Source organism: Pinus tabuliformis, chromosome 2_1 (genome assembly GCF_031772625.1).
Source record: "Pinus tabuliformis cultivar Carrire ecotype Pingquan chromosome 2_1, CPIR1, whole genome shotgun sequence".
Lineage (NCBI taxonomy): Eukaryota > Viridiplantae > Streptophyta > Pinopsida > Pinales > Pinaceae > Pinus > Pinus tabuliformis.
The window spans coordinates 946,015,420-946,027,248 of NC_142299.1; the positions used below are offsets into that span (position 1 = coordinate 946,015,420).

At 35.6% G+C, this 11,829-nt stretch overlaps 1 protein-coding gene across 1 annotated transcript; it reads left to right on the top strand.

The window, feature by feature from the left end:
- Positions 1-7,777: 7,777 nt before the first annotated feature.
- LOC149203768 (linamarin synthase 1-like) lies at positions 7,778-10,056 on the top strand. The gene is made up of 2 exons (XM_089400244.1): positions 7,778-8,487; positions 8,618-10,056. The coding sequence occupies exons 1-2, from the start codon at positions 7,941-7,943 to the stop codon at positions 9,580-9,582; spliced, it is 1,512 nt and encodes a 503-aa protein (XP_089256370.1). The 5' UTR covers positions 7,778-7,940; the 3' UTR covers positions 9,583-10,056.
- The last annotated feature ends 1,773 nt before the right edge of the window (positions 10,057-11,829 follow it).

Sequence of the window (11,829 nt, forward strand, 5' to 3'; positions counted from 1 at the left end):
GTTGGTTCAAATAACAACAATGAATGCCGAATGTAGCTATGTAATGAGCCAATATACTTAGTTACAACTTCAGGTGTATCAATTGCAATACCCAAATTCAGTGCTTGCTTCCTAAACTCCTCTATAAAACTCTGAACATCCTGACCATTGCCTTGTCTTAAATATTGCCAATTCATTAAAGATTTTTCTTGTATCCCAAAGGATAAAATTGTTCCTTTAATGCAGAAATAAATCAGGCCATGAGGAAAAGAGGTTACCCACATTCTTACTGCTCTGCAATTTTCTCTCCCACCAAACAAGAGCGGTGTTACTCAGCTATAGAGAGACCAGTTGAATGTTCGCCTCATCCTCCATGATCTGCTGAATCATGTAGTAGACCTCAATCTGCCTAATCCAATTACTAAGATTTTCTGAATTTCGTTCACCATTAAACATGGGAAGATCAAATTTAACATCTAATTTAAAGAAAGGTTTCTTAGATGCATCCTTGGGATTTCTATTATTACGATGGTGAGAGGAAGAAGACCTTTCACTCGTGGAAGGAGAAGGAGAAGGGGATAATTTCGATCTGATGTCAGGATACGTACTTTTCTGCCACTTTGAATTTTGAGATTTTCCATGCCATTATATCTAAAGATCCACCTGGATCAACACAACCTTTCTTGTTACTGGGTTCCAAAGTTTATAACCCTTTAAACCATCCTTATACCCAAAAAAGATGCACTTTTTTACTATCCAACTTGGTTCTTTTCTCCTTTCGAACATGTACATATGCATCACATCCAAATACCCTCAGATGTGAAAGAGACGGTTTCTTACCAGTCCATACCTCTTGTGGAGTCTTATCCTCCAACACTGATGAAGGTGATCTGTTGACCAGGTAACAAGCTATCTCAACTGCCTCTACCAAAAATTCATGTCCTAACCCGGCACCACTAAGCATGCTTCCTGCCCTTTCCATCAATGTCTTGTTCATTATTTCTGTAACTCCATTTTTCTCAGGTGTGTGTGGAGTAGTTTTCTACCATGCTATACCACACTTCTTATAGAATTCTTCAAATTCCTTACTGCAAAACTCTCCATTGTTATCTATCCTCAACACCTTTATCTTCTTCTCTGTCTAGTTTTCCACTGGAGCCTTAAATTCTTTAAACCTGAAAAAGATTTCAAATTTATTTTTAAGGAAATATATCCATGTATTCCTTGATAAGTCATCTATAAATGATACATAGTACACAAACTTACCCAGTGATGGAACCTTCATAGGTCCAAAAACATCACTGTGCACAAGCTCTAATATCTGTTTCGCCCTCTTACCACCAGAGGGGAAAATCACCTGATTCTGTTTCCCATATACACAATTTTCATAGAAATCAAAATCCAGAGAGCTATTACTCATACCTTCTACCATACCTTTACTATAAAGTATTCGAAGGCCTTCTCTCCAATATGTCCAAACCTTTGATGCCACATCATGGTCTTCTCATCAGAGACCACTAGATTTTCTGCTCCACTTTCAAGAACCACAAAACTATTGCACCCATAAACAATAGTGCTACCTTGCAACTTGTACAAAGTTCCAATCTGAACTCCCCGCATCAATAGCAGTGCTCCCTGAACCATATTGCAGGTATCCTTCTTGAACACTGTTTTTACACCTGCATCATCCAACTTGCTTACAGAAATCAAATTTCTAGCCAATGCAAGAATATGTAGAACACTCGGAAGTGTTCTAACCCTTCAACCTTGCAACTTCAACTTTACTTTTCCGTGACCAACGATTCTAGCATTCTTATCATCCCCCAAGAAGACATCAACACCATCATATTTCTCATACTCGTAGAACCACTCCCTTGTTGGCATTATGATTCAGGTTTGGCGCTATGACACATGTGTTGTACTTGATGGCAACTCACTCAAGTGGAAAATCTCTGTTCAGGCTCTCAAAATCATAGAAAATGAGATACCCGCAGGTGAGCCTAAGAAAAGCTGTGGACCCGTAGGTGCCATGAACAAGAAGTGCGGGCATACCCGCAGGTTCTCTGAACAAAAGGTGCAGACGTCAAATTCACTCACTTCAATGCAGAGAAGAGCGTGCACATGGGAATTTTTATGATTGGTCCATGGTATCTAGTCTGACGTGTTTGATCCTATGGTTTTGGTCCGTGGTATTGCATCTAAAATATTGAACCTCGGTTTTTGGGTCCCTTGTATTGGTTTTCTATGGTTTTGATCCATGGTTTGAGTAAGGGATTGCCTATAAAAAGGAAAGGAGATCATTTGGCTATACACTTGTGAACATTGAATATCTTAAGATCTGAAATTTTGGGTGATCGGTTTGAAAAGCCAGATCTAAATCAAGGAGAAAATTGTGAATTGTAAGGCGGATCTATTGATAGGTTGTGATCTCTTTGGCACATGATCAAATCTGTGGATCTGACAGTCTGTGACACATTGGAGGACTGATAATTTGGCTCTATTCAGAGGTACGCAGTGCAATAGAAGGCACAGTGCGGAGGTACGCAGCGTAGCAGAAGGTGTAGGTGCAGAGGTACGCAGCGTAGCAAAAGGCGCAGGTGCGGAGGTACGCAGCGCAACAGAAGGTGCAGGTGCAGAGGTACGCAGCGCAGCAGAAGGCGCAAGTGTGGAGGTACGCAGCGCAGAAGATGGATCAGGTGCAGAGGTGCAGCGCAGAAGACGGATCAAACCAGTAGATTGTATACCCGTACCGAGGATAATCTTCATACTCCTTGTCAAGATACAACCAAAACAATTTACTTTTATAAAACACTACATTCTTGGGGGGTGAAGTGCCACCAAATGGAACAACAGCCCTTTGCCATACCCTATGAAGACTACTACAAACATAAAATTCAGACTACATTCTGTCATAGATATGTTTTAGAACAACCCAGTCATATTTTTTGCTGCTTACATTTTCCAATAATGAAAAGAACCCTGAGTCTCCAATTCATACTGGCCCTATGTTTTTAAATGCCTTTGTAAATGGATTCGTTACAAAATAGTTGTGTGTTTGGGAGCATTCTGTTGGTAAGGATAAAACCACCATTGGTCCAACAATACACTCTACTCTGTATCTTGAATCTATGAATCCCAAATGAAATTGATATATGTGGCCATTTTGATTAAGGTATTGGGCAGCAAAACAATTGTCTTCACTATTGAGGAAACGAACGAGAAATCCAAATTGGTTCGTGGAGACATTCTTGCAACGTAAAAAGAAAGAAGGGTTCTGCAAAGCATTCTTCCATTTTTTACATACAGTGCCAAACTTTATCACAACCGATAAAGGGAGCCACAACAAGACAAGTTCAAGAACTTCGAATGGAAGAGAACTCCAAATAGCTGGATCCATGATGAAACAGTGAAATCACCTAACAGTAAAAAAAGGGGCATTTGATATCAACAAAACAATTTAATGTTGAATAAAATTAAAAGTAACATAAATACATAATTTACCACACACAATTTTCCATTTTGTTGAGACTATGTTAACTGAAAACATAGTAAAGGATCATGAATCCACCATGATGATAGACACAGTGCAAATAGCCATGGAAGCTGTTGAGATAGTCACTAAGAAGGAAGGACATCTATTGAAAGATGTTAAGAAGGAAGAAACCTATGCAGAGGATTTAACCTTGGGAGAAGGAACACTAACAAAGGAGTGTTTTACAGAGGATGACCAATCTTTTGAAGTTGTCAGAAGTATGGAGAAGTATCTTTCAGAAGATAAAAACTCTGAAGTAAAGGAGGATGGAGAATGTCTCTTAAATGAGAGAAGCAGTGATTTATTGCAGCAGAAAGAATTTGATAATACATTGATATTTGAAACTGTGACAACACAGGAACAAGTTCTTGTGCAAGAAGGAGATGAAGTTCAGTTTGAAAAGCTGATATGTGAAGCAATGGTTGAGATTGTTGAACCTTATGATTTCCAAACTAATAATTTGTGTATAAATGCAGGAAACATAAGTAATGATGAAATACTTATAAAGTGTCACAGAGAAATTGCATTGCTTACACTTACTTTGTAATTATGTATTGATTTATATATATGTCCAGAGATTTAATCCCAAATTGAATAAGTGTAAGCATCGAATGGTGGAAGATGAGCGAACTATATCATTCTGTATATATATGTGTGTGTGTGTGTGTGTGTGAAGTGCAGCAATCACACAAAGAATACATAAAGGGGAGGATCGAGATGTGGTGTTGAATCCATTAGAAGGACCAATCAAAGCTCAGGAGGAATAGTGTGCAGCAAAATAACAGCGGGACGAAACCTTTAAAGAAGAGCAAAAATGAAGACTTAGCATAAATTCTAAGTAAAAGGAACAAGTAGAGGAGCGAAGATTGATGCTCAGGAACCATTAGATTTGGGAAGATCAATGGCTGAGATCGAATCGGGAAGGCAAAATATCGCATCGGCTGGGTCATTATACAGTTTAACTCCCCCAAGCGGGAAACCTAATGACACAGAAACAGTGAAAAACACAGTCGCAATCAAGTGTCGAACTTGAAATATTATAGGGAATGGTTTATATCCCTATTGGGTCCGTAAAGATATCAGATCGGCATATGGAAGCGGAAGAAGTCTGGAATTGGGGTTGAGCGATATGTGGTCGCGGGACTTAATCTTGATCATCAGATCGTAGATCGAATCAGGAAGGCGAAATATTGCATCAGTGGGGTCATTATATAGTTTAACTCCCGCAAGTGGAAAACCCCACTACACTAAGAAACAGTGAAAACACAGTAGGAATCAAGTGCTAGACTTGAAATATTATAGGGAATGGTTTATATCCCTATCGGGTCTGTAAAGATATTGGATCGGAATATGGAAGCAGAAGGAGTTTGGCATTGAGATTGAGCGATATGCGATCGCGCGACTTAATATCAACCATCGGATCGCTGATTGGATTGACGGTCAAGCTCTGATCACAAATCGTAATCGGAGGAAGCAGAGATCGGAGTGTGCAATGGAAAGGCTTGGAGAGCAGGAAATGATAGTGGCGAATCTATAAAATTTGAGATCCGCTATATATGATTCAGAGCGGGTTTCATGTGTAATCCATATGTTTGCATTAAAGTGGTTTAATGCTAAAACATACATTAACGCTTCGATATCGCATATCGGAGCGGAAGGGGCGATGAATATATATATATATATATATATATATATATATATATAACCATGGAAGGAGCGTTGGCCAATTGCAATGAGGTTAAACCTCGGGAAATATGACAAGGCTATACAGAAGGGCGGAAATGTATGTTTATGTGGGCATTTTCCTTTGTAAATGGTTTATAAGGAAATATGCACCGATAAGAGATTTATGTGTTAAAAACATATGTAACCAAAGGTTTTGTAAGGGGAAGGTTATATATGTGTGATTTAAGGTTTTGTAAAGGTTGTGAAGTGGTTTTAAGTCCCAATCTTTCGGGAGAAGATCAACGGCAGAGAAGTAATAAATTTTGGGAGAGCGTTTAAAAAAAAGACCAGAACCTTCTTTTTTCTACGGGCTAGTGATATCACGAAGATTTTATACACAATCGATTCCCTTATTTTTTTCTATGGGCTAGTCATCTCATTTGAATTAAAGTGGAAAAATATCGTGGAAGGAAAATCTATACATACTTGTAAGATGGATTTCTGAACGCCTTTGAATACTGAAAAAATAGTAAGGAATAATTGAATCAGACATGAACTACACCAAATTATTAGAGATAGCCACGACAACATGGAAACAATTAAAAACAAAGTAACTGAGAAAGCGTTTCTCCCATGCTGAAACCTAAAAAAATAGTAGGGAATAATTCAATCAGACATGAACTACACCAAATTATCAGAGACAGCCGCAAGAGCTTGGAAACAATTAAAAATGCAATCACTGAGACTCAGTCATATGGACAAGTGTCATATGAATGAGCTATTATTTTCTGGGTATGAGGTATTCATAAACATGGTATTGGCCTATAATATTCTAACAAAACCTATTTACAAATTAAAAATCTCTATAATAAAATGGGGGAAACCTCCATAGTTAAGATTTTTTTGACATCTTTTTTAAAAATAAATATATGTTTAAATTATATAATAATTATTTTTATCATAAATAAGTAATAATAATTTTTATATTAAATAAGATTGGATTTGAGTTATTTTTGGTGATTTTTTAATTTTAGTAATTTGAAATATACTATAAAATAAATATTTTGATACATATTAATTGATCTATATCAATATTTATTATTTTATTGACTAATATTAAGTAAGTTTTTTATTACCTATCAATTTTTATTTAACTTAAAATTAAATAATATTATCTAAAATTAACATTATTGAATAAAAAATATTTTTATTTAAAAAACTTTGTTCTGTGTTTCATCTTATAATTTTATTTTAAGATAATTTATTTTTATTAATGTAATGTTGCAATCATTTCCTTTTATTAGTGTAATGTGCCTTGCTCCGAAACTTGTGATACCTGTAATATCACTACTACCACTCTGACAGCTTTCACTACTTCTTTGGCCCGTTATACTTGAATGACAATGAGAAGGTTTTAGCAAGAAGCTTAGTACCTAGACGTTAAATTATTATGGTTGCTGCGAAGCCAATAAATTGAGCTGCTATGGCATATTGATGAAAAAAGAAAAAGGATGCTAACGAATCTGTTTGTATTCATATGATCCTCCACCTAATGACGCCAAAATAATGGCGAACGCAATCCAGAGGCAACCATCCCATGCGAGGTAAGCAGAGGGCGAAGTTGTATCTGAATTTATACAGGGTAAAAGTTAATCAACTGAATTTACATGTTTGTGAAATGATTATTTGTGTTAAAACAAGGGATCTAATTAATATCGTTTAAATATTTCGTATAATTTTTTATTTTTGTAATTTTATTTTATTTTATATAAATAAAATTTCAATTTTGATAACAGATGGACATGGTTACATATCATATTGAACTGTAGCATGAGTCTCTCTCAATAAGCTTGTTACCTCAATTATTAGATTTAAATTATATAATTGCAATAATTCACATTGATGATTTTAATTTAAAATTTTTAAATATATATAATTAAAAAATTTAAATAAAAACACAGTTTAAATTATATTTAGAAATTAAAATTAATTTTAAAAATATTGATTTAAATCTATTTGAACTTTGGATTTACTAAATTTTTGAGAGATATTAAATAGATTAATATCGAAGCTCAAAAACCAATAATAATTTGATCAAGTCAAATTTAAATTTATTATAAAAAAAATATAAAACAATTAACATTTAATAACTAATATAATATAACCTGCATTATTTTTTATTTTAATTTAATTATATTTAAACTAACCCGTATAAACCATATAACACAGGTTAATAATAATTTAACAACTAATAATATTGGTTAATAACAATTTAATATTTACTACCCGTTTAATTTAATTTAATTTCTATTTCAAATATCTGGTCTCGGGCTCTTTTATCCTTTTAAAGGCTAATTGTAGAAAAAGCAAATTAAATATGGTTATTGAATCTCTATTATATTATAAAATATCTGGTCTGCGGGCCCCGGCTCTTTGATTCTTTTAAAGGCGAACTGTAGAAAAGGCAAATTAAATATGGTTGTCGAATCTCTATTATATTATATGTAGGCCATAATCAGATATCGTAGATCGGTTCATGGTAGAAATTTCTTGGTGTCATTTGCATTCTTAATTTGTCTTTATTAAATAAAAATCACAATCACAATCTCAACCAGATCTCTGGTGTTCAGCCCCGGTGTACTGGCCGGTCATCAAGCCCATACTAACCATTCTTGCTATAAGTATTTGGGAGTCGGACTGAACGGAGGAGCAAAGTTTGCAAGTGAGGAGAGGAAGAAGACGGATAGGCGCGCATATTAGTACAATGGGTATTGAAAATGAATGTGCTTTGCACGCAGTGATTGTGCCATTTCCTGCGCAAGGTCATGTTAACGCTCTCATGAATTTGGCGCACCTGCTGGCAATGCGAGGATTTTTCATCACTTTCGTCAATACTGAAACAACCCATAAACGCGTGGTCGAGGTTTCTGCCAGAAGCAACAATCCTCTTGTTTCCGGAGGCGATCTTCATCTCCGAGGCGGGAAAATTCGATTTCTGTCTATTTCCGATGGCTTATCGCTGGAAGACGGCCGCCCCTCCAACCACGGCGTGTATGTGTCAGCACTGCAAAAATTGGGCCCTGCATTGGAGCACCTCCTTTGTAGCAGCAGCAACCCTACTGGTGATCAGGAAAAATATTCCTTTCCACCAATCACATGCATCGTGGCAGATGCTTTTATGTCTTGCACGGATGAGGTTGCCACAAACATGAAAGTGCCCAGGGTTGTCTTCTGGCCCTTGTGTGCTGCTTCCTCCATTGCCCAGCGCTACACCACCATACTTATTTCTGAGGGACATGTCCCTGTCAGAGGTAACCGCGTATTTCTACTTTTCGTTTTTCCTGCTTCTCAACAGTTAGTTTTCTTTCTTTCTGGTTTCTTGAACTGCAATAACTAACTTCAGTTACAATACCTCTGTCGGGCGGGCCTCTGGAAGTGCAGTAGATGAAGCGAACAATCCAGAGAATCTGATCACTTGTCTGCCCGGTAATATCCCACCTTTGAGGCCAACCGATTTGAGTTCCGCCCTTCGCGCTCAGGATCCGTCGGACATTCTTTTCAATGCTTTTCTCTATGAAGCACAGAAGCAGAATAAGGGGGACTACGTACTTGTGAACACGTTTGAGGAGCTGGAAGGCAGGGACGCAATAACGGCCCTCTCTTTGGATGGATGTCCTGCCTTGGCCATAGGACCGCTATTCCTTCCTAATTTCTTACAAGGAATGGATTCCACCACCAGTCTGTTGGAGGAGGAAGAGGAGAGCTGCCTGGCATGGCTGAATATGCAAGAGACAGCATCTGTTATATACGTTTCCTTTGGCAGCGTGGCTGTCAAATCTCAGGAGCAACTGGAGCAGCTGGCGCTAGGGTTAGAGGCTAGCGGACAGCCTTTCCTGTGGGTTCTCCGCCCGGATATCGCAGAAGGCAAGCCTGCAGTTTTACCCAATGGCTTTGAAGAAAGAACCAGGGATCGGGCACTGCTTGTAGGGTGGGCGCCTCAGGTTAAAGTGCTTGCCCACACGTCGGTTGGATTATTCCTCACTCACGGCGGATGGAACTCTACTTTGGAGGCCATGGGCATGGGAGTTCCCGTGTTGGGTTTCCCTTATTATGGCGATCAGTGGCTGAACTGCAGGTTCGCCAAAGAAGTGTGGGAGATCGGCCTGGAATTTGAAGGGGTGGATGTGGATGACCAGAAGGTGGTGCCGAAAGAAGAGGTGGAGGGATTGGTGAAGAGAATGATGAAAACTAGCGAAGGAAAGCAGTTGAGAGAGAATATTTTGAAGCTCAAGGAGTGTGCAACGAGGGCAGTCCTCCCGGGGGGCTCATCTTTTAATAACTTGAACACCTTTGTTAAAGACATGGCAATTAAAGCACCGACGCAATCCCAAGACGAAACCAAGTGACTAATAATGTTGAGAATGAATCTAGATTCCAGAGGTTGTTGCATTAGAGTCTACTGTGCAGCGCATGGCTTACTTCTTTAGAGTTTCTGTAACTCCTGTTAACTTGTGATGCAGACAACCATATCATCCAAAAAAGACACGTCGAGGTAAGCTGATCATCCAAATAGTATTGACTTTGCTGCATAGATAATAGCATTAATACAGTAAAATCTAGTTGCCTGGTGCACACTATCCATGTTTCATTATTTGTGGTTACACACAAATTGGAAAAAAAAAAAAAATGCTTTTAATGTAAAAAATGTATGGTGGGGATTTTTTTTAAAAGGATGTCATGTTCCGCACGGTAAATCGTGACAATCTGTGGAGGAGATTTTTCTTTATAAGGATGTCGTGTTCCCCAGATTAAATCGTGACAATTTTCCATATGATAACTTAGATGTACTATTTGACATCATATTTTGAAAATTAATGGCCATCAATTTAGAGACTTGGTAAGTATATATATATGAATGAGAAAGAGATGGTGCTAAACATTTGATGGTGCCGATAGTTATCGGAATTGCATGGATGTTTCAAAGAGGTGGTTTTACAACTTACTTTTAAAAGAGGTGGTTTTACAACTTACTTTTACAATTTGGCGGGAAGAGATCAAATTACCATAGGTTTTTCTTTTCTTTTTCTTTTTTTTTATGTTTTAATATAATGGAAATGTTAAATGTTTTAATTATAAAATATTAATTTAGTAATTAATTTAAATATATTTTATTAAATATAAATTTTTTTAATTATAAAATATTAATTCAGTAATTAATTTAAATATATTTTATTAATTTTTTTTTTAATATTTAAAAAATTGTATTTTAAATTGTAATTTTTTAATATTAAAATTTGAATAAAAATTTATATAAATTTTTTTTTTACAAAACTTAATTATTTAATTATGTATAAATTTAAAATTAAGGTAAATTTAAGTCATATCAAAATTTTATTTTTTTAAATAAATTATATTATAAAAGAATTATACAATATAAATATGTGAACTATTATTTATATATTAGATAGTATGGTAATATTAGGAGTATTACATTAAAAGTTATATGAAGAATAAGATAAATAGTAATATTGTTCATTGATGAAAAATCGATGGGATGAAAATGCATATAATAAATAATATAGTATTGCATAATGAATATTATATAATATTATATAATCATTGATGTGAAAATAGGTTGAAATCTAAGATCAATAAAACCTTTAACACAAATATTATAGTAAAAATGATTCATACATTATTATTTTTTCAATATTAATAAATTTGATTTTGTCAATTGATAAATTTCTTAGAATTTTGTGTATATTTTATAACATGCTCTTTATTGATGATGATGATGATAGTGGTTACCGTCCACTGAGACCAAATTGGTCTATCGGATTATAGTGATGATAAAAAGATACATTTTCTATGGGATGGTCTAGTCCTCATCAAATTGTTTAATATTTTTCAAATTGTTTAATATTTTTAATATTTGAGTTTATGTATAGGTAGTTGGTACAACCAAATTAGAGTTTACTTACTAGTCCACTCAATGAAATTCACATTAAGTGGTATATTGAATGAAATTTTTATTACTTTTATCTTTAGTAGATAATAAAGGTTTTTTATTTCTAGAGAATCTAACTGAAAATAAAAAAATTCATTTAAAATTGCTTAAAAGAATGTCAAACGGGACAATACAATCTACAAATAGATAAGATAAATCGTGGAGAAGAATCTTAACCTTATTTATCAATAAAAAGAGTACATATAATGTTGGAAATGGCTGAGAGAATGACCACCCAAAGGTGCCTACAAATAGGCCTTGAAAAATAGTTGAATAGTTAAATACACCTTGTGAATTCTAGATGAATTCAACAAGGGGAGAGATGGGTACTCACCCACTCTCATGAATCATGAGAGGGTTTCCATCCTAGGGCTATTGTTGAATCACGAGAGGGTTTCCATCCTAGGGCTATTATTAAAGCTCAAAACTCACAGTTCTCCAAACCTCTCCATAATAAAGAAACTCAACTCCCGAGATTTCGTAAATGAGCTTCACCTCCTCCTTTTAAAGACTCCATAAATAGGTTTCTAAACTTGTAGAAGTATTTTTTTGTTATTTTATTATTATTCTAGAAGCTCCTTGTTGACTTTGTCTTAAGCGAACTTTTAATTTATTTAAGTCACTTTTGACACTTTCCCTTAATTAA

What these genes read in the sequence shown, in the direction of transcription:
- LOC149203768 (XM_089400244.1), top strand. Translation starts at nt 7,941, where the DNA reads ATGGGTATTGAAAATGAATGTGCTTTGCACGCAGTGATTGTGCCATTT. An exon ending in GGGACATGTCCCTGTCAGAG is followed by an intron (nt 8,488 to 8,617) that starts GTAACCGCGTAT and finishes CTGGAAGTGCAG; the next exon opens with TAGATGAAGCGAACAATCCA.